The sequence below is a fragment of the Acomys minous genome (genome assembly GCF_964271855.1).
Source record: "Acomys minous genome assembly, chromosome: 14".
Taxonomy (NCBI): Eukaryota; Metazoa; Chordata; class Mammalia; order Rodentia; family Muridae; genus Acomys; species Acomys minous.
In genome coordinates, this window is record NC_140496.1 from 40,759,210 (window position 1) to 40,783,039 (window position 23,830).

Consider the following 23,830-nt stretch of genomic DNA (forward strand, 5'->3'; position numbering starts at 1 on the left):
TGCCAGTCTGGATCCCCTGCAGGGATCTGATGCTCTTTTCTGGCCTCTGTAGGCACCTGCACACTCATTGTGAGATTATAGAGAAGCCTGCAGTGTTGTTGTTGTTGTTGTTGTTGTTGTTGTTGTTGTTGCTGCTGCTGCTGTTGTTGTTGCTTGTAGCTCTAGCTGTACTGAAACTCACTGTAGAACTGATGTTGGATGCATGTCAGTGCATAAAAGTAAAAGGCTTATTTATTTTCCTTTCTGTTTCCCTAGAGATAATGTAGATCATTTTTTTTCTATTTGTTTTGTTTTTAAGGCATCATGTAGCCCAAGAAGGCTGAAGTACCAGGATGACAGGTGTGTGCCACAGGGCCCAGGTTGACAGCATAAGAGCTTCCTTGCTTACATAGTTTCTCTGTGATGGCTGGTGCACTTGAGCATCCTGCTGTCTGAACCGTGATGCTTCTGATAGCTAGCAAAATTGTACAGGTAATAGTAGTTGCTTTCAGTTGCTGCCAATTGTCACTCGATTTCCTATGCTTTGCAGGAGGTACCCTTTTCTGTCTGTCCTCAAACCCCTAGGTGTATGCTTTCAAGAAGAGATTGTAATGGTGAGTAGTGCAGTAGGAAAGGCTTTTCCCAGCTGAGCCCTGCCTGCTTCTGAATGGCACAGGCTCCAGGAGCACTTCTCTGAGCTTGTGGAATGCTTTTTGAGGAACTGAGGAGAAGCTGGATGTGGGTGTGGTGACCCTTGCTGTGATCCCAGCATTCCAAGTTCCAGGCCAGCCCATCTAACTTGGAGAGACTGTCTCAACAAAGGGAATGTTGCTCAGTGCATGAGACCTGGGGTTACCCCTAGTGCCACAGCAGAAAGGGGAAGGAGGGAGGGAGTAAATCATGGTTATTCCCGAGTGTCAGTGTCTAGGTCAGTTTTACATTTCCTGTTGGCTGCATGACACCAAGAGCACAAAGACACCTAAGTGTAATGAGCTTACACCATAGAAGGGTTTTTTTCTTTTCGTTTTTTTTTTTTTTTTAATTAAAATTTTTTTCCATACAACATATTCCGGTTACTATTTCCCCTCTCCTAACTCCTTCAAATCTTCCCAAACCTACACCTTTTCTTGTTCTCTGTCATTAGAAAACAAAGAGGCATCTGAAGAAAAAGATAAAACAAAACCAAATAAACCTGAATAGGTCAAAACAAATATGAAAAAAGGAGCCAAAGAAACAGTACAAGAAACATACAGATGCTAAGAGACACACATTTGCACACACAGAAATATCATAAATTCAAAATCAGAAATTATAGTATATAAGCAAAAGACCTGTAGGGTAAAATTAAAGTGTCCAGGCAAAGCATTATGAGACCAAACCAAACCAAACCTTCCAAAGAATACTATTGGTCATCTACCGCTGGGCATGGGACCTGCCCTTAAGTCTGGGTTATACACCCAGTGAGACTCCATTGGAGAAAACTAACTTTTCCCTTGTGAGCTGTTAGCAATTGGAGATGGCTTCTAGGTTAGAGATGGGGCTTGTGTGCACTCGGCCTCTCAGCAGTGGGACTCCATGCAGCCTAGGCCTGAGCAGGCCGTGAGCGTGCTGCCACCGTCTCTGAGTCTGTGTGCGCTTCAGCCCTGCTGTGTCCGGAAGGCATTTCCTTGGTGCTCTCCATCCCCACTGGCTCTTCCATTCTTTCTGTCTCCTGTTCCTCACAGTTCCCTGAGCCCTTAGGGGAGGGATTTGATGAAGACATCCCACTTAGGCCTGAGTGTTCCAAGATCTCACTCTCTGCCCATTGGCCAGTTGTCCCCATCTGCTGCAGGAGGAAACTTCTTAGATGATGTAGTAATTGGTCTGAGGAGCAAAGTCTGGCACTACCTCCCCAGAAATTCTCGGCCTTTCCTGCTATATAGTAAGCATTCCCAGACACAGCCCCGCTTCCATCTTCCTCAGGGCAGTGCTCACAGTAGCCTGTCTCTGTGTCACTTACTACTTGTCCTACTTTTGCTAATCTGAGAACCCACTTGGCCTTTTGCATGCTTGTTCCTGGCATATGTTAGGTGCTTTAATAGCTACAGTGATGAACAAGTGAACAAACAAACCAGGCTTTTTTATGCTTTAAGCAAAATTACGCTTAATATAACCTGACTGTATGTGCATTTTTCTCCAAATTCATTTTTTCTGGAATATGTTAAATTTATTGTTGATTGTGGTCGGGGAGTCGGCCTCTAAAAGACCCTATCTTTATCTTTGTTTTATTTCATTTTTGTTTGTTTGTTAAAACAGGCTTTCACTATGTAGCCCTGGCTGGCCTGGACCAGGCTGGCCTCGAACTCACAGAGCTTCTTCTGCTTCTGCCTCCTGAGTGCTGGGACTAAAGGCGTGCCTCATTGTGCCTAACAGCTTCATGTTTCTTTCTATTCTAGGTTTCTTTCTTTCTTTCTTTTTTTTGTATTACAAGTGAAAATATAAAATTTGTTTGTAAATCCTTCTTATAGTGGATTTGTAATTCTTTGATTTATGTAAATAAAGTATATTTGAAACTTAAAATAGTTAGGAGTGGGTGGGCATGTTGGCTGTTCATACACAGGCATCTTTATGTGTTTCTTGGAAAATCTTTTTAAAAGCCAGTTTGGAGATCCAGATCTGGGCAGAATCTGTTCATAAGTGGGCTTTACTGTGGATCAATTAGGAAACAGCCCTTTAAAGAGAGTATTTTGGAGGCCTTTTATCTAGAAAAGAGATCTCTCCCCTTTGCCTTACCAGTTGCTGCTGGTAGCCTCCTGAAGAGATCTGACCAACTTTTCCTTACCCAAGCAGCTGTAGGATTTTCTCTGTGCTCGATGTGATGCAGGTGACTGAGCCACACTCCTTACTTGGACAGGCAGTTTCCTGTACATTGACAGGTGGAAGGTGATTCCTAGTCCTAGGACAGCAGGGTCAGCACCCTGTTAGTACTACCCATGCAGCCGTCATACCTGGACAGAGTGCAGGTGGTGGTGGAGGCTGCTTTAGACTTGGAAATGGAACTTAGGTTGTCTGTTTGGGCAGTAGGAACCTTTGTCCACTGAGCCATCTTGCTGCCTGCCCCCTCCTGTTTGTCTCCAACCTTGAGGGGCAGGAAAGGACACCCAGTACTTGACATTTGCCAAACCCCGTTCTTTCTCTTTTTCTGTACTCAGGCGGTGTCACTCCTGTGGTGGTAAAAATAGGTTGTAGACTTTCTAGACCCAGCTGCAATCTGTCCATGTGCACACCTGCTCCCAAGCACCCTAAGAAATGCTTTTAAGGGACACTGGGCTTGGTGGCACATGCTTTTAATCCCAGCACTTGGGACAGCCACAGGCAGGTGTATCTCTGTACGTTCAAGGCCAGCTTGGTCTGCATATCAAGTTCCAGGGCAACCAGAGCTACATAGACCTGTCTCAAACAAAAACAAAAGGCTTTTAAGAACTGAACATGGCTTCCACCCTGTTGCAGGGACATTCTGAAACTGTATGGCATTGGAACTACAACCCATAAGACAGATCTGTTATCTGTCAAGCATGTCAACATTCTTAGAACTTAAACAAGGTTGAGTGCTGCATACCATGGCATTTAGTGTGGATAGCATAAGTGATTTAGCATATGAATAATTGGGAAAATCTTAACTCTTACAGGAAAGGATGCAGATATTACTGCTGAGAACACACAAATGTTGGAACCATCTGCTAAAAACTAAAGCAGCTGTTATTTAAAACTCCCCAATTTTAGAGCATGATGGTCCATGCCTTTAATCCCAGCACTCAGTGGGCAGGGTCAGGGAATCTCTCTTCCAGGAAAACCAGGACTACATTTTTGAGGCAGTGAGATCCTGCTAAATAAGTAAATTCCCTAGTAGGTAATTATCAAAACCAAAAGTTTCAGCAAAGAACTAGTGTGAAAAGAGTCAATCAGCAAAAATTAGAGCAATTGAAAACTCAGAAGTTGGGGACCCTCATCATCATCATTACTGTTGGGACCAAGCTCTCTAGCCCTTCGCGCAGGCTGACTGTGCTAGCTGTGCCCCTACCTCAGCCTCACATCTTGCAGGAGTTTGTTCTCTCTCTCCATCATGCAGGTCCCAAACTCATCAGGCTTTGGCAGCAAACACAGTTACCTCCTGAGCCATCTTGCCAGAACTAAATAAAAACTGTCTTCCAAAATGAGCAAATGAACCCAATACAAGAATTTCACATTAGCTGCTACAATAAGCAGTAGCTAATGTCTTAGAAGTCAAGGTTCTTTCCCCATATATATCCTCAACATAAAAGTTGCTGTGTATGTGAGTTAGGCATTTTACTCCTAAAACAACTGATGTGGTCTTAGGCAGGAGCACTGGTGCTGGATCTTAATCTACGTTGTCACACAGTATGCAGTTCTCTGTAGGCATGAGAGCTTGCACCCTCCAAACTGCTCATGGAACAGAGGGCACTTAGAGTTTTTTGATAAAGCATCTTACAATTACTTACCAGTTTGAAGAAAGTTGGATAACTTTTTTATATGTAAATAATATGTATTGGTGATATGTCAATACAAATAGACCTTAAAAAATTTTTTTTTACCTGCAATTTGACAGAATGGCATTTCTCCCATTTCTGCTTATTTATTTAGGGATTAATTTTTAATGACTATTTTGCCTCCATGTATGTCTGTGCAGCATGTGTATGCAGTACCCTCTAAGCATACAACTCCAAGACTAGAGTTGCAGGGGGGTGTGAGCCGCCGTGTGGATGCTGGGTCATCTGGAAAAGCAACCAATGCTCTTAACCACTGAAATGCCTCTCCAGCCCCAAAGGACATCTTTTAAAAAGCAATATATGACACTAGCCATGGGGCGCAAACTTTAATAACAGCATTTGAATATGGAAGCTAAAGGATCAGGAGTTAGTTCAAGGCCAGCCTGTACCGCATGCGACCTGTCTCACAAACAAAGAAAATAGACAGCCATTAGTCCCTTTTCCGGCTTGGATTGTGGGTCATGGTCATAAAGAATATAAAATAGTGTGTCTTCCTCCACTGATCTTCTGAAGGAGAAGTGAATGTCTTAGGAAGTTTGTTCCTGAAATCAACACTTGTGCACAAGCACCTTGAGCTTGCTGTTCTTGAGGCAGTGTCTCTGTGCAGCACTGGCCGTCCTGAAGCCCACAGAGATGGCCTGCCTCACTCCCTTGCTGTTAGGATCAAAGTTTGGTGACATCACGAACAGCAAGAAACTTTATGAATAATCCTCTATTAAAGGAAATCGTTTGAGAGTAAAATAGAGCATTCTCGGTTTAAATAAATAATAATACAGTAAAGGGAAACCATTGCTGACAGTAACCTCCATAAGAATTGCCCAGGTTGATGGCAGGAGAGACGAGTTGGCAGGTAAGAGCATATGTGGACCCAAGGAGCGGAGGTCAACTGCCAGTAGCCATGTCAGGTGGCTCCAGGGCATCAGATGCCCTGACCTCTGTAGGCACTTCAAGAATACTTCTCCCCCATCTCATAATTTAAAATGACAAAAATAATTTTTGGAAGAATAGCTAATGTTGTAAGTTGCTAAGGTTTACGTGGAAGTAGTAAATGCCTGAGTAAATGTAATCGGTTACTTTCTCCTTTTGAGATGTTTTGGTTTTGATGTAAAGTGTCATTTTGTAGCCTAGTAGGGTGGCCTGTTAAACTCAAATTTTTTCCTGTTTCGGCTTTAGTGCTAGGATTATAGACTGAGATTATACCTGCTCTTCCTGAGTTCTTCAACTTGAGTTTGATTGCTAAAGACAAAAAGCATCCATTGTATGCTGGCTTCTTAAATGTATGTGCATGGAATGGGAGGCAGCTGTTTTTAAAGGTGGGAGAAGAAAGGATCCAAGAATAAATGAACTTAGGTCCGGGAAGGTAGCCAGGTGGTAGAGCACTTGTCTAACACATACAAAGTCTCACGCTTTGGTTCCCACCACAGGAAGAAAACAAAACAGGAGTTATCCTGGTATCTTAAAATCATACGTGTGGGGGATGGGACGGTGGCTCAGTAGATAAAGCACTAGTTGCATATGCCTGAACTGCAGTTTGAATCCTAGAACCCAAGTGAAAGGTGGGCAGGCACAGAGATCACCTGTAACCCCAGCACTCAGGAGGCAGGGGACAGGCTTCAAGTTTATAGCCCAGTTATCCTTGACTTCATGTCGACCTCCCCACTCCTTCCTCCTAAATGCTGGGATTATGGCAGATTATACGTGTGAGTTGCTGTACCTAGTTTTTGTTGTTTTCTAATATGTGCATTTGTGTCTTATAAATTTCCTTTTCAAGCCAGGCATGGCTGTTCCTGCACGCAATCGCAGCGTGGGGGAGGTAGTGGTGAAAGGACCGCTGAGTCAAGGCTTCCCTGATGACCTACATAGTGGGTTCTAGGTCAGTCAGGACGGTGTGGAGACTGCCGGGAGAAGCCGGTAAGAACCATCAGGCAGCCCCTCTCAGTTGTGCCCAGGTGTTTCGTCTTAATGTCACTTAGTTCAGTGCATTCCTAAAGAATCTCCCTAGAGGGGCTGCAATGCACTTACCTAGTGTGGCAAGGCCCCGGGTTCATCCCCAGCACTGTGAAAAAGAACTCAGAGTCTGGAAGATCCGTGCCCTTCCAAAGAAGGAACAGAAAAAGGAAACCCCCTGACCTATGAGTTACCTAGAAGTGTGCTGCTTAGTTTCTGATTTCCAATCATTGGGAGATTTTTCTTATCTGCAGCTGATTTGTTTGATTGCTTTGTGGTCAGATCATTCTACATAATTTCAGCTCTTTTAAATTTGCTGAGATTTGTTTCATGGTCAGCATGATGCATATCTGATCATTTTGTGGGTTCTTGAAAGGCACATTGAGAAGCCTGTTGAGGGTTCTATGAATACCAGTAACATGGCTGCTTGATGGTGGTTGGGAGCTGTCTTGTTGGTGCTGGAAAACTGAATACGAGTCCTCTGGAAGAGAAACTTAATGCTGTCAAACTGCTGAGTTCTCCAGTCTGACCACTCCCCTTTTGGGGTCTTTTTAAAAAACAACAACAACAACAACAACAACAACAACAAAAACTCTTCCTCTTTCATCTAGTGTTGAGAACTAAAGGCAGGGCCTTGTGCTTGCCCTGGCAGTCCTCCTGCTCCTGAGCTAAAGCCTTGGGTCTTAAATATACAACCTGTATAGAATGGCATAGGTAGGGGAGATGTCAGGAGTTAGAGCTTAATGAAGGAAAAAATAAATAAACAGCTTTCCTAAAATTTTAAGATTTTTGCCAGCACAAAACCCTGTTAATTGAGTGATAGAGCTCAGTTAGTAGAGTGCCTGCCTAGCATGTCTGAAATCACAGGTTTGGTCTCTAGCACACAGATTACCACAGACCAGTTGTGGTAGAGACCAACTTAGGCTACATGAGGACCTATCTCAAGGTGGGGGAAGTATGGAAAGACAGACTACCAGTGTATCCTCATGGTATTATCATATAGATCCAGTGATTGGGGGGAAGTAGATGGAGTGCACAGAGTCTATATACTACCTTAAAAAAATTAGTTCTTGTAAAACAACTATTAGCCTATGATAAAATGCTTTATAAACCTATTTTCTCCTTTTAAAGGAGTTGTTAGTTTATGTACATGTGGTAGGGAGGTAGGTATGTGCAGGTGTCCACAGAGGCCAGAAGGAGGTGTCATATCCCCAAGAACTGGAATTACAGGCTGTTGTGAGAGCTGCCTGACATGAGTGCTGTGAGCCGAACTTGTGTCTTCTGGAAGGGCAGAAAGTGCTCTTAACTGCTGAGCTGTCTCTCCAGCCCCTAAAAAATACTTTTAAGGCCATGTGTAAATACAGCATAAGTTGAAACAAGTTGTAGTCAAATGTTGCCCTTTTGGAAAGAGATGTGTGGTTTGTGTCAGGGTCTCATGTAGCCAAGGCTGGCCTTTATTTACTCTGCGCAGCTGAGGTTGATTTTTTTAACTTCTGGTCTTTTTGCCTCAACCTAATAATAGACATACACCACTATGCCTGATAACAAGTTTGAACTCAGGCCCTGTGCCAGCTGAGCCATATTCCCAGATTCCATTTGGAACTCTAAGGCTGCTAGCATCCGTATAAAACAGTTTGGACATTTAGGAAGATAACATGGTTGGTTATTTGGTTTAATTGTGTTGTGTTAAACAAAAATAGAAAATTGTGCTTATTAAAAAGAAAAGACAAGGGTTGGGGATTTAGCTCAGTGGTAGAGCGCTTGCCTACCAAGCGCAAGGCCCTGGGTTCAGTCCTCAGCTCTGGAGGGGACAAAAAGCTTAAAAAAAAATAAAGAAAAGACAAGCTGGGCATGGTGGCACACACCTTTTGTTTTGTTTTGTTTTGTTTTTTGTTTTTTGAGACAGGGTTTCTCTGTGTAGCCTTGGCTGTCCTGGACTCACTTTGTAGACCAGGCTGGCTTCGAACTCACAGCGATCCGCCTGCATCTGCCTCCCGAGTGCTGAGATTAAAGGCACACACCTTTAATCTCAGCAGGAGGTAAAGGCAGGCAGATTGCTGTGATTTCAAAGCTAGCCTCATCTACAAAGCAAGTCCAGGACAGCCAAGGCTACACAAAGGAAATCCTATCTTGAAAAAAAAAAAAGAAAGAAAGAAAAAAGAAAAGGTTCCTCTGTGCTTCATTAAGACTACAAACCCAATACAGTCAGGACTCAGGAACAGACTGAATGTATATCATACTATTTGATTGGGAATTTCCTCATCTCTACTGTTTGATTTACTTGGATTTAGTGGTTCTAAGTTACCGATGCACAAAAGGCTAGGGGTGCGTGTGTGTGTTTGTGTTTGAATATGGATTCTAACTAAAGGGCTGTGGCCATCAACAGCAAGTGCATTTTCAAGTTCGAAAACCTCCTGACTGGTGGTGCTCCATAGGCCAACACCAGAGCTTTAAAAATAGATCTGGCTTTGGCCATGCTGTTCTAATTTTAATTGAAGGTATAGGTTAGATCTCATTTCTCACAAGTGATCCAGAAGTTTTGCTGATCATTAAAGTGTTGGCATAATGTTCTTGTGGACTGTGTACCGTTTACCCTTGTTCATTCAAATGCTGATTTTTCTACCGCACTATCTGGTTTCAATCTGGACATTGTATTGTGATGTTTAGTCTAAGTATCTCCTGTCTCAGGTTTGTGTAAACATGTCACCATTTGTTCTCTGTATTGCCAATAAAAGCCAACTAGCCGATGCTGAGCAATATAAGAGAATAGGGTGGGATGCCCTGGTCCATTGAGGGGAGGAGAAAGAACAGGAGGGGGCGGGATGCACATGGAGAGGACTGAGAAAACACCAGGAGGAGTGGGCTGGACTAAGGAGATGAGTAAAAAGCAAGTATAATGTGGAAAACCTGAAGGGGAGAAAACTATACTAGCTTAGGGGTTTAAGATGGAGTAATTATTTTGTAGCATTGTGCTCTAGGCTAATTAAATAGATCCTTGTTTCTCTGTAGTTATTTGGGAGTAAAGCTGGTTAAGGAGTAACTGCTGATTGATTACAATAATCTATATTAAATATTAATAATCTTCCAACATTGAAGTAACAGCCTGATCATGTGCCAGAGTGCCATTATAAGGAGTTTAGTTCCCCTAGCCATCTATGACTGTGCTATTCTTATCTCTGCTACTGAAGAATCTGAGCTTCGCTTGTAACTTGAGCAAGACTGCACCAGAAGTATTTCTGGAATTTGAGACCAACACATTCCAGAGCCAAAGTTGGCAGCCATATTAACGAATATGTGTGTGTGTGTGTGTGTGTGTGTGTGTGTGTGTGTGTGTGTGTGTGTGTTGCCGTGGCTTGTATGTGGAAATCAGAGGGTGATTTTCAGGAGTCGATTCTCAGTTTCTACCATGTGGATCCTTCAGGTCACCATCAGGCTTGGTGGCAAGTTCTTTCACTGCTGAGCCATCTCATTGGCTCTAGTTCCTTTTCTTAACCTAGTAAAGCCTTCTTCAGTAGCAGCATCAGCCAATGGCTTCTTATTAGTGTTCTTTGTATTTAAATCTTACTATTTCTAAATGCCTTTAAGAAACCTGGAGGCAGGGTAATCATTTTTCTTGCCTCTGGAAACCAAAGCCTTTGTTTTCTCATGACCCACTGATCAACTTGTCCTATCTAGGTAGCAAAGAGAGTCTTTAGATGTAAATGAATCCAGCCTTGAGATTATCCACTGTGTAGCTAGGCAAGCCCCTAAGATCACAATGCCAGACACAGTGATACATTCCCACTCTGTAAATTATACAAAGTTTCAATTCCTCTAAAAAAGATTAAACAGTTTAGAGTGAAAGAGACAAACAGCCCTCTCACGGGTGAAAGTTCAGAGCTGTAATTTTTTATTTTTATTGAAGTCAAGACCTATTGCTCCAAATTATAAATATGCTTAATGATTTAAAAAAAATCAACCTGGCTATTGCAGGCCTATGTAACAAGGACATGGTAAACTGGTCTAATTTTGTCTTTTCTTCACAGGAGTATATCAAAGGGATCTGTGAGCCTGAATTGGAAGAAAGAGAATGCTACCCCAAGGCCATGCACTGCATTTTTGTCGGGGCACAGAGCCTATTTTTGAAGAGCTTAATTCAGGATACTTGTGCTGACCTCTGCATTTTAGACACTGGGCTTCTTGGCATCAGAGGAAGTGCTGAGGCTGTGGTCATGGCCAGGAGCCACATTCAGCAGTTTGTGAAGCTCTTTGAGAATAACGAGAACCTGCCCAGTAATCAGAAAGAGTCGGAAGTCAAGCGGGAATTCCGGCAGTTTGTGGAGGCCCATGCAGACAATTACACAATGGACTTGTTGATTCTGCCTACTTCCTTGAAGAAAGAACTACTGAGTCTCACACAAGGTGAAGAGAATCTGTTTGAAACAGGAGATGATGAGGTCACTAAAATTGGAAGTGCGCAGCCACCAGAGTTCATGCAGAGTGCTGCCACAGGCCTCAGTATTGCTAGAGATGAAGTTGTTGTACAGGAAGATTCCAGAAATGTGAGAACCCCTGTTTCTGAGCTTACAAAACAAATGGACACAGTCCTCTCTAGCTCGCCAGATGTGCTCTTTGTTCCAGTGAACGGTCTGAGTCCAGATGAAGATGCTCTTTCCAAAGATAGAGTCTGTCACAAGAGGAGGTCTTCTGATACAGAAGAAAGGCATACCAAGAAGCAGTTTTCCTTAGAGAATGTTCCAGAAGGGGAGCCTTTGCCAGATGGTAAGGCATCAGCTGGAAATGAAGTCATTGACCTGTCTGATGCTGCTTCTAACTGTACAAATCTAAGCCCGGATGGGAAAGACACTACAGAAGAGATGGAATACAACATCCTTGTAAACTTCTTTAAAACCATGGGCTATTCCCAAGAGATTGTTGAGAAGGTCATTCGGGAGTACGGACCTTCTACAGAACCATTATTGCTCTTAGAAGAAATCGAAAAAGAAAATAAAAGGCTCCAAGAAGACAGAGACTTTCCACCATGCGCTGTGTATCCAGATGCCAGTCAGAGCAGAAATGCAGGTGTTGGGAGCAGCACAAATGAACTCACAACCGATTCTACTCCAAAGAAAACACAGAGTCACACAGAGCAAAATATGGTGGAAAGATTTTCTCAGTTACCATTCAAAGACTCTAAACAGTGTACCTCAAACTGCAGAATCAATTCTTTCAGAACAGTGCCAGTAGGACAGAAACATGAAGTCTGGGGGTCGAGCCAGAATTACAATTGTAATGTAGACCTTGAGACTGATGGCCTCTCCCCCTCTGCTGCCTCTTCCAGCCCGAAGGAAGTCAGTTTTGTTTCAAGGGGAGCTGCAGGTCACCAGCAGAGAAGCACAGTTTTTCCTGAGAATGGTTTTCAGCAGCAAGCAGAACCTTTGCTTCCAAATAATACAAGGCCTGTCGGTGAAAAACGTTCTGGCTGTTGTGGCTCTCCTCAGCCCAAGCCAAACCACCCCCCACTTTCTCCACCAATGCTGCTGCCCCAGCTGTTACCTTCAGTTTCTGATACACGATTGGCAGGGTCCTCTGATCATATTGATTCCTCAGTTACGGGAGTTCAAAGATTTCGAGACACCCTAAAAATACCATACAAGCTGGAACTAAAAAATGAGCCAGGGAGAGCAGATTTGAAGCATATTGTTATAGATGGGAGTAATGTTGCAATCACGTAAGTTCACTCTGCAAATTATTCGCGCATAGTTCTCTAAGCAGTGTCTGAGGTGTGTGTGTGTGTGTGTGTGTACACATCACCCTGCGTATCCTAGTGGATCTATATTCTTCTCTGGGGAAGGACCTGCTGGTTTGAAAAGTTCTGCATTTGGCCTTCCGGAGTTGTGAGCTTTCACTTCCCCCATTCCTGTGGGTAAGAGATGGTAGAGACCATATTTTCCCATCACACATTGCTCTGTGCCACATAGGATACAGCTGTAAATGAACCAGACTTTGAAACCTGTGTTACCATTCAGTTCCCGGTACAAGAGTGGAGCTGAGCTGCTGAAGCCTTTTGTTTGTGAGACAGTCCCTTCAGAGCCCAGGGTAGCTGCCAATTTGTAGTCCTTCTTGCCTCGGCTTCCAAAAAAATCTTTTTAAAAATATTTTGTTTTTAATTAAATGTGTATGTGTGTCAGTTTGTACACATGAATACAGTGCCCATGGGGGCCAGAAAAGTGTAGCAGGTCCCCTGTTGCTGTAGTTCCTGATATGGGTGCTGGAAACTGAATTCAAGCCTTTCTTAACTGCTGAGCCGTCATTCCCAGCTCCTAGAGGCGCTGAACATAACAGTAATATTCTCAAGCTGGGTGTGGTGGCACAGGCCTTTCATCCCAGCGCTCAGGGAGGCAGAGGCAGGTGGATCACTGAGTTCAAGGCCAGCCTGGTCTACAGAGTGAGTTTCAGGACAGCCAAGGCTACACAGAGAAACCCTGTCTCAAAAAACAAACAAACAAAAAAGAATGATATTCTCTGCTGTTGAATGTCTGTATGGCCTTCTAGGAATTCTAAAAGATCAGCACATGTCTTGAAGTTTTAGGAATACTCATGACTTTTTTTTCTTCTTCTTCTTCCTGTTACTAATGTTTGGCCAAGGGCCTTATATGAGTAAGGCAAACATTCCATCCACCAGTGCGCTTTCTCCCCAGTACGCTTTTTATTTTTCGTTTTGAGATAGTCTTCCTAAGTTGCCCAGGCTGGCTGACCAGGCTCTTTTCAGACCCACAGTCCTCCTGCCCTGATCTCCTAGTGCTTATATTACAGGCATGCAACATTAATTACTGGCACATGTTCATTTTATGTGTATGGGAGTTTTGCCTGCATGTTTGTATGTCCACGAAATGCATACCTAGTATCCATGGAGGCCAAGAGGAGGGTGTGGGCTTCCTTGGGACTACGGTTACAGTTGTGAGCCACTGTGGGTGCTGGGAATTGAACCAATTAATCATTGAGACATCTCTCCTGCCACCTATGTTTGTTCTTCTTTTACAGGGCTCTGCCTGCACGTCAGAAGAGGACACCATATCTCATTATAGATGGTTGTGAGCCATCATGTGGTTGCTGGGGACTGAACTCAGGACCTCTGGAAGAGCAGTCAGTGCTCTTAACCTCTGAGCCATCTCTCCAGCCCCTCTTCTTTTTAATGTATATGCATATGTGTTTGTGTTAATGCATGCCATGTGCATGAGGGTGCCTAAAGAGGCCAGAAAATGCACTGGGTCCTTTGGAGCCAGAGTTACAGGCAGTTGTGAGCCTTCCTATGCTGAACTGGGAACTGAACTCTGGCCTCTCTGAAAGAGCAGCAGTGCTTTTAACGCCTGAGCAATCTCTCTAGTACTTTTCTTTTTTCTTTTCATTTCTTTCCTTTTTTGTTGTTGTTGTTGGTTTGGTTTTTTTTTTTTTTCTTGTTTTTCATTAACATTTACAAAGAAATGTAAAACCAGGTGTGGTAACACTCCTTGAGTTTATTGAACAGTTGCTAATCCATGACCAATCTTGTTCCACCTGCACTCTTACCACTTTAAATCCACTTATTTTTCTTTGTCCTGTTGATTTTTCCTTGTGGTGTTGGAGAAGCTAGGCTCTTCTGTGTTAGGCCAGTCAGTACTCTGCTGCTGAGCTTCCTCTCTAGCCCTCTGGGTGCTTGTAGTGAAATCTCAGATGCACATTTCATCCGCAAGTGCTTCAGAATGTATCTCAGATACATCCATGTTGTTTTCTGGAAATTGTTTATTACTAGGAAGAAAGAGGAGGTTTTATATCTTGGCAGATGCCTTCCTCATGGTGATGAGGACTCTTGCTCAGTTCTCCCTTTCTTTCAGTGTGGGTGCATATGTCTGTCTGTCCTGTCTGTCCTTGGCTATATTGAGCAGCTTCAGAGCTCACTGCCTATGGGAGCAAAGCCACACATCTCTTAGGTCATGTCCAACATGAACAAGGTGTACTTGGTGAGGTGCCTCCAGCAACAACTATGCTTGGCTTGCCCCTGTTACCACAGCCTTAGGGTAGCATAGAACCACGGCTGCTGTCAGCAGTGTGGTGCAAGAGTGGAAGCCAGCCCCAGTTTGGTCCTTTCTGGTACATTAAGCTTGCTTGCCTTCCTCCAACCCACCTTATAAGTCTGCCATGATAACTTTCGGTCTGTAGCTTTTTGTTTGGAAACATGGTCTCGCCATGTAGCCCTAATCTAGAACTTGCTGTGAAGGCTAGGCTGACCTTAAATTCAGAAAAGATCCAGTCTGCCTCCCAAGTAGGAGGGATTATAGGTATGTGCCACCATACCCAGCCCTCTAGTTTTGAGGCAAGGTCTTACTGTGTAGCCCTTGCTGGCCTGCTGTGTCAACCAAGCAGGCCCCAAAGTCACGGACGGGGAATCTTCCTGTCTGTGCCTACCAAGCGCAAGCCGTTAAAGGTATGCCTAGCGGTATGTATTTTTACAAGTATACGCATTGCTTTCTTTTTTAAAAAATAAATTATTTATTGTATGTTTACATTTTGCTGTCAATGTTTTTTTAAAGTGCCATCATACCCCCTACCCCCACCCCCAGACAGGGTTTCTCTGTGTAGCCTTGGCTGTCCTGGATTCGATTTACAGACCAGGCTGGCCTTGAACTCATGGTGATCTTCCTCTTCCTCCCGAGTGCTGGGATTACAGGTGTGTGCCACCGCACCCAGCTGAAGTGCCACCATTTTAGACATTAGAAGTTTTGCAGTTTGCGCTGAACGTGCACACAGCTCTTGGTAGAGTGCTCACCTAGCATTCCTGAAGCCCTGGATTTCTCCCATGCCCCTTTCTGAATCCTAGTCCTAGGAAGGTCAAGGCAGGAGGACCAGAGGTTGAAAAATGTAAAGGCAGGAGAAAAACTGTTGAACCTGTGTCCTCCGTTTCCAAGCAGCGCTGCCTGTTATCGTGTCTTTTGGGTTTTGGCAGCTCTATGCGGGGAAACCCAGCAAATGCCCCACAGCTACATAGACCTATCTGAGTCAAACTGTAAGAGCCATTCAGGTACCCGTAGTCCAAGACTGGCTCCAATTCCTCATTGTTAGAAGTTTGTACGATAAGTGACCACACAAAGTTTAAGTCATGATTTAGAGGAATGTTAATTCTTTTGCAAAAACCTTTCTATATGTGGAAAGGTTTTCCAAACCATATTCAAACAATAAACCCAGGCGAGCCAAGGCTGAACACAGCAGTGATGCTGTGTGTGCACACTGCGTGTATGCTCACGAGTACATGTGTGACCAGAAGTTAACATTGGTGTCTTCTCTGTTGCTTTCCACCTTGTTTGATTTGTTTGTTGTCTGTGAGTCAGGGTCTTTCACTGAACCTGGAGCTCACAACTGTTCTAGGGAACTCTCGGGCTGCTCCACCTCTGCTTCTTCATCAGTGCTAGGATTACAAGCGTGTGCCACCACATTCACTGTTTACATCGGTGCTGGGGATCTGAACTCAAAGCCCTGTGCTTGCTCAGCATGAACCTTCCAGCTTTTGAAGTAGTAACTAGCATCTCTCACAGTGGTCACTGTGTAGAATGTACAGTGGTACTGCTTGACCATGGCAAGATGTGTTGTATCCAATCCCTTCCACTGCGCCCATAGTGTGACACCCCAGAACACCAGCTCAGATTTCCCAGCACTCTTGGATCTAGGTTTTATTAGCATATTTTAAAATTTTTATTGATTGATTGTGTGGAGTGTGTTTGTGTCTATATATGTATGCCATGTGGAGTAACTGACAGTTGTGAACAAATGGATGTGGGTGTTAGGAACTGAACTCAGATGCTCTGGAGGAACAGCAAGCGCTCTTAACTGCTGGAATTTATTGTTATCATTATTCCTATTATGGTAAGCATTATTTTTATTTGTGTATATGGTTAGAGGCACAGGAAGGTTGTACACACACAAGCTGGTGTCTGCAGAGGTCAAAAGAGGGTGTTGGATCCCCTGGAGCTGGGGCTACAGTGGCTGTGAACAGCCTGACAGTGCTAGGAGCTGATCTCTAGCTCTCTGAAGAGCAGCAAGTGCTTTTAACCACTGGGCCAGCTCTCCAACTCACTTAGTATTTCTAGAGAATTAGACTTTTATTCAATTTTACTGATGTTTGTGTTTAAGAGCAACACTTTCAAAAGGGATGTTGCCAGGCATGGCAGCACACACCTGTAATCCTAGCAGAGGCAGGCGAACCTCTGAGTGTGAGGCCAGTGTGGTCTACTGTTCTGAAAAGAAAAGAAACAAAACAGCAATTAAAAAAAAAATGTTACCCTAAGACATAGTAGGTTCCCATGGAATGTTAATGATCAAAGTTAACCAGATTTTTTAGAGAGAAAATTGCCAGTAGGGGTAGTGCTGTGGTCTAAGTTGGGATTCCTCAGTTCACTGTCCGGGTTCTGCATAGCTCTCAAGAGTGAGTACTCTGCGGAGTCCCCTCAGAAAGACAGTCCTCAGGGTGGAGGCTCTGACAGAGGGCGTCTGTCCACACAGCGAGTGAGTTCACTTAGGCTGTTGTGCAAAATACCCACCCTGACCTACAGCCTCTGGACATGGTGGGCTCCATAAAGACCTCCTAATGAATAAAAGACTAGGGTTTTGTTTTGTTTTTTTAATTTCATGACACGATTGCCATCCCGATCATTATTTTAACTGAGACCAAATATTTTTTTAAGTTTTTGGTGGTATTGTGTGAGAATTGAACTTTGGTTCTTAGACATACTTTGGCAAAAATGTTCTGCTTCTGAGCTTCATTCTCAGTCTGGTGCTTTATTATTTTTTTGTAATGCAATCTTCACACTAGTTTTTAGAGCAAGAATTGGGTATACCTAACATGGCATGAGAACCTTGTCCAGGGTCACACCTAGACTTGGGGCCATAATGTGTGTCTTCACAGAAGTTGAGGTTGGAGTGTTCAGACCGTATCATCTTTGGACACAAAAGCACCTCAGTCTCTCACCCATTTGACCCAGCTAAGTGCTACAGTAGTCGAGAAGCAAATCTGAGAGTACAGTCTATGGTGTGCCGTACCCTAAGCAGCCCTGTCTCACTCTGCCCCGACTGCTGTTTATTTGGTCCAGCATGATGTCTGCAGCTCATATAAACTATGAGAAATTCCAAAACACCTGCTTTATGCTGCTGATTATGCATGTTTTCGGTTCGCTTTCCCCCTTGTCACCATGAATGAGTCAAGTGATGAGTCAGTGGAAATGTTTGCGGTGTCTGGCTCGACATCACAGTGCTGGCTGAAACCCCAGCAGGAGAGCACCTGACTTGTCTGCTTTGGTGACTTTCCGTGTAGATGGGGTTTGCCCGTTCATTTTTCAGAACTGTGCATTCTGTCCACTTTTCTTGCTGGTCTTTCTGGAGCAGGTTCCATGACTACTTTTATTAAGTGGCAGGTAGAAGGAAATCATGCCTTCCTGGTTAACTAGGAAAGGGCTTTCCACCATTTCCCACACTGCCCTGTCTGGCTTGATGGCCAGTTCTTCTCTGCTTTTAACATGTTGACTGACTGCCATAGTGTGAAAACTAGCCAGATAATTTAATGTATTTCCAGAAGCATGGAACAGAAATTCAAGTCTCCCTGGAGAGCTGACACACCTACCCTCCCAGGCTCAGAGATGTTTTCCAGCACGTGGAGTTGGAAGCCTCAGACACTGGTTCCAAACGCAGAGGCATTGATTGTCAAGGCATACCACCTGTCTGTGCATCCCTGTCCACCAGCCTCTCTGTTGCAGGGACCAGAAACAGCAAGGACTAAGCACACTTATCCAGCCAGCGTTTTAGATGTACAAGTAGAGTTCTAACTGGACTGTCTACTGTTACGACCGCAGTTTGGCTCCACTTGATTGTTTTTGGTTTTTTTGTTTTTTTCCTTAGGACTGAGGCTTAAATTCAGACCATACCCCCCAGCCCTCCGTCTCATTTTCTTTTTTCTGTAGTTTTATTTTCTAGATAAATCTATATATTCACTTATCCATAGAGAACACGTAAACTAGTTTCAGCAGTAGTGCTTCTAGAAACTGTTTATTGTACCCCCACAAAGCTTGAAAGGAGCCCAGGCTGCAGAATTCCTCTGTCTGCATTGGTCTTCTTCTCCTCATTGACCTGGCAAAGTGAAACATGGTGCTCCGGCCCCCTCCACACCTGCTGTTGGGGTTAGAGGAAGCATTTAAGCAGAGGGCTAGCAGATGAACTCAAGTGAGAGAGTGGGCATGCCTGTGCACGGTTTGAATAATATAGAGGCTTTTTTTTTTCTTTTTTAAGGTTTTGAGGGTTAGACAGGATTTCCTAAGGTGCAGCAGGTTCTTGGATTGAGATTTTTATGTTAGAAGTGGTTGATTTAACTCCAGGCCTGTCTTTGGTGTTAAACAACTAGTGTGATATCTTATTCTTTAAAAAAAAACAACAACAACAACCACCCCAGTTAACTCCCTCTTTTCCTTAGTAACAAGTGTCACATCCTTGGCATATCAGCAGTGGGTTTGTTTGCTGGGATAGGATCCAATAGCTTCTTTTTTATGGGTCTTTGAAAAAAGAGGGCATTACCCTGTAGCAAAGGGTACTTGGGAATGATTTGCAACCTCTTGGCAGTTTAGCCATTTGTATCCAGCCTTCCTGTATCAAGGGTCAGGGATGCAAATGGGGTTGGCAGCACACTATGAGATAGTGGAAGGGTGGTGGCCAGCAGTGGGGAAGCTTGAGTCTGTGCCAGTATGCCACTGTCTGGCTACACACCCCAGCAGGCCACTGTGTCTTGCACTCACAGTAGAAGATAGACAAAAGGTGAGAGGACAGGAAGGGCCTTCTCAAGGATTGCATTCACGGGCTCTGACCTTCAGAAGGGCTGGAGGCTTAGTAACCAGGGGAACAGGAATAAGACCACCCATGAGCAAGAGCTGGCTGGTGTGTGCATTATGGAAAGTCGGCCTTGGCTTGCTCTCTGACCTGTCTGATGGAGGGACCTGGGAGCCAACCCTGGCAGAGGATGTAGGGGGGAAGGACTTCTCTCTTGTACCTTTATTTAACTGCCTGAGACAAGAATGAAGGATTTTTGTCTGTTTGTTTTTATTACATTTATTGTGTATGTGTTTATATATGGGGAGTGCACATGCATGTATCGTACTTTTACCTGTGGCGCCATATAGCCAGCTGATTTTCTATTAATGTATCTGCATGTTTAGCTTGTGTGTGTGTGTGTATGTGCGTGCGTGCATGTGTGTGTTGTACCCTGTGTACGCCTGGTGAAAAGAGGGCTTTTGATCCCGTGGTACTGGAGTTACAAATGGTTGTAAACTAAGCATGGGTGCTAAGAATTGAGGCCACACCCTTTGCAAGATCAGCAAGTGCTCTTAACCAGTGAGCCATCTCTATAGCCAGTTTCTGTTTTTGTCTTTTGAAATGTACTGTCAGACTTGGGGGATGCACTCTTTTGTGTCTTCAGGAGCAGGAAGTCACACTGGGCTGAGTGCAGCCCCTTTCTGTTTTGTGAGTAGGAACTCAGCCATATTTGTCATCTGCAGCTGTCTGTGGCTGTTGTCACATTGCTATGGCAGAGTTGAGTGGCTAGACAGTGACCACAGTGGCCTTTACAGACTGACAGGTTCTACAGAAGCAGGTTTCTGCTTCATTCAGTACAGTGCCCCTTGGCCCTGCTTAGTTTCAAATTGTCTTTTATAAGTTACTAAGCTTTTCAGTTCCCTGGAATTTGGGTCGTGTACCCACCCACCCATCAGAGGTAGCAGTGACATTGAGCACTGTTGTACTTGACAGCTTCACATCTTTATTCTGTCTCAACCACAGGCGGGCAAAACACAGGCATTGCCACAGCTCCTGAACTAGCTTTGCTTAAGTGACAAATTCTGTAGTAACATTCATAAGAAATTCTTAGAAGTACTCTGGCAGTAAAGGTCAGTCATAGAGCGCTAATTTAGCATGTGTGAGGACCTGGGTTTGACCCCAATACAGTAAAAAAGCAGAACACCACCAGCACCAGACTAGTCACTCATGATCATATTAGGCTAGACGCAGAGGTGGACATGAGTGATGTCAGACCTCAGGAGAATGAAGCAGGAGGATCACAAGTTTGGTCAGCTTCAATGACATACAAAGACCTTGTCTCAGAAAAAAGAAGGTAAAATTCTAAAAGTCGAGCGTGGTGGTGCACGCCTTTAATTCTAACACTCAGGAGGCAGGGGCAGGTGGATCACTGTGAGCTGGAGGCCAGCTTGGTCTAAAAAGCAAGTACAGGACAGCCAAGGCTACACAGAGAAACTCTGTTAGAAAAAAAGAAAGAAATGTAAAAGTCTTAGAAGTGGTGATTAGCCAGAACTTAGGAGTAGTCATATTTTAGAATACACTTCAGAACCCCATGATAACCAACAAGTGTTAGAGGCAGCCTGCCACCTGCCACCAAAACAGCAGGCTCAGTTTGTCAAATACAAGGAAAAGACCTAAGACCCTAAAATACAGGAAGGATTCAATCAGCGGGTCTAACTTGGCTTTGCAGAGTAGCAAATTGTACAGCAAACACGAACATAAAAGCATGTTGGTTTTTGTTTTTAGTTGGTTTTGTGCGTGCGTGCGTGTTGCTCTCTTCTATGATAAATCCTAGACTTTACATATGCTTTAACCTGACAGGAATTGTCCTGTTTCCTTCCAGGCATGGTCTGAAAAAGTTCTTTAGTTGCCGTGGAATAGCGATTGCAGTAGAATATTTTTGGAAGCTTGGCAACAGAAACATCACTGTGTTTGTCCCACAATGGAGAACAAGACGGGACCCTAATGTCACAGGTGAGGCCTAGTGATTTCCTTCTTCGTATTTCTGGTTAGCTATTTAACACTTCAAATTGCAACACAGGGTACTTAGAATCGAATCGTGCATATGAGCAGCAACTTGAACGACAAAATTGTAATTGGTTCTGTCTGGTAAAATAGCAGTGGAAATCTCGGTGTGGTGGTGAGCACCTGTGAAGTTAACACTCAGGAAATGGAGCTGGAGATCAAAGTCATCCTTGGCTGCAAAGTAGCATTTTTGAGGCTGGCCTGGGGTAGACACACCTCCCAACTGAAAAGTGTTACAGTATAAAAAAAGAGTGACTAGGGAAGGAGAGAAAACTAGTGTAGCTGTTACAAAGAATGTCCCTTCACTAGGTTAGGCTTTTGAGTATTTATTTTTTATTTTTTTAATTTTCGTTTTGGTTCTTTTGAGACAGGGTTTCTGTACGTAGCCTTGGCTGTCCTGAACTCATTTTGTAGACCAGGCTGGCCTCCAACTCACAGTAAATCCACCTGCCTCTGCCTCCCGAGTGCTGGGATTAAAGTCATGCGCCACCACACCTGGCACTTTTGACTATTTAAAGAATATTTTTTACAATAGTTGTTTGGTAAGTTTGTTACCTTCAAATAGTGTCTTTTCTGTAGTCTGATGTCTTACTATGAGTCACTTCTGTTTGCCATATAGTATTTTGTGGCTAATGTGCAGGCCCCACACAAAAGGTTGGAATTGAATATAAATTGTGGAATATTCCAGAGAAACTTAAGGTTGTTTTTGTCTTAGGTCATCATAGAAAAACAGGTGGAAAGGCTGTGCCAGGCAGGCACAGTACATCAGAGCACCTAGGAAAGGCAAAACAGGACAGACGTTTCATAGCTAAGTCTCACTGCTTAGGTGCAGTGCAGCCTGAGGCAGGGAACCCTCCATTTGGGCAGGTCAGTTTGAGTCACTGGCAGCTGCTTTGGTAAGAAGTATAAGCTTTAGTTCTTAGCTTCTCTTGCCTGTGACTGCTTCTCCACAGTGGCATTGGCCCCATTCTGTCACTACCCATGCCGGTGAAAATCAGTCCCTACTCATACGGACAACTAAGAGTAATTAGGAGAGGAGGCCACAGCCAGGCTGCAGAGCGAGTGGCCTTTCTTGACTGGAGCAAAGCAGCTTATCCCTGCTACTGACTCTGCTTCCAGAGGGCTCCTCTTCCCCCACTCACACCCTTTTGAGACTCTTGTCATTTCTCCCTTTTTATTCTACATGTAATATATATGAACGTTCTTGGAGACGGGACTAATTAATTACGGGATTATAGTGTAGTCTTAAGAGGCAAATAGTTTGTTTTGTTAGTTTGTTGCTGCCCAGTCAGTTCATGTTGACCTTGCCTTTAGTGTGACTCTTATTTGGTGATGTTGATTCCCCTTCTTCTTCTCCTTCTTCTTCTTCTTCTTCTTCTTCTTCTTCTTCTTCTTCTTCTTCTTCTTCTTCTTCTTTCTTCTTCTTCTTCCTTCTTCTTCTTCCTCTTCCTCTTCCTCTTCCTCTTCCTCTCCTTCTCCTTTTGGTGAGTTAGTAAAATTGAGTAAGTAGGAAAAAGAGGTTTTCAGCAAATCCCCAAGTGAAATATTTGGGTTTACATTCATTTATTTACACATCTGGGAAGACAGTCTTTGCTGAATACATATCAACTTCTTCCATGAACAGAACAGCACTTCTTAACCCAGCTCCAGGAGCTTGGAATATTATCTTTAACTCCTGCCCGGATGGTCTTTGGAGAAAGAATCGCTTCTCATGATGACAGGTACGAAGGGCTGTTTTCCTTCCTAAGGTGGGAGTGGGGTGGTGAGGAGCCAGCTACCTGTCCACCCAATGGATGCACACTCAGCAGGGTCCTGCAGCTCATGATCAGGATGACGAGGCTTACACACTCTGAGTTTAGGAATGCCACAAAAGAAACTATGGGTTGTTGGTTAATTTTTTTTAGCAAAACAAATCTGAGATGAGAAAAGGCAGGTATATGTAGTTTTTCTTTTTGGAGATAGGGTCGCACCATGCAGGCCTCACCTGGAACTCACTATGTAGCATCGATCTGAGTGGATCGGTGTCTCAGGCCAGCCAGGGTTACATGGTGAAATCCCTAAAAAGAGGAATTTGGGGCTGGAGATATGGTTCAGAGGTTAAGAGCACCATCTACTTTTCCAAAGGTCCCAAGTTCAGTTCCCAGCAACCACATGATGGCTCACAACCATCTGTAATGAGAGATCTGGTCCCTTCTTGTGGCAGGCAGGCGTACATGCTGGCAGAATACTGTATAAATAATAAATAAATCTTTTTTTTAAAAAAAAAAGGAATTTTGATTCCAAGCTTGCCCAGTGGTGTGCAGTTCTTACAGCTCTATGCTGGTGCTGTCACATCAGTAGTGACAGGCATGGAGACTGGGGTCCTCGGCTGTTCCTTCCTTCCCTGCACTATTCTGCCCATTCCCACATGCCTACCAGTGAAGGCAGGGCTTCATTTGCTGCCCAGCTGCTGTGTGGCTGACTGGGAAAGAGGTGAGTCAGGGCACAGCAGA

General features: G+C 44.0%; 1 protein-coding gene across 1 annotated transcript in view; it reads left to right on the forward strand.

Annotated features, from left to right (window-relative positions):
- N4BP1 (NEDD4 binding protein 1) overlaps positions 1-23,830 on the forward strand; it is a 44,747-nt gene that overhangs the window by 12,354 nt on the left and 8,563 nt on the right. The window contains exons 2-4 of the mRNA XM_084756003.1: positions 10,499-12,183; positions 21,157-21,287; positions 22,963-23,059. Coding sequence (XP_084612129.1) covers positions 10,499-12,183; positions 21,157-21,287; positions 22,963-23,059 — 1,913 coding nt within the window. The remainder of the gene's footprint in view (positions 1-10,498; positions 12,184-21,156; positions 21,288-22,962; positions 23,060-23,830) is intronic.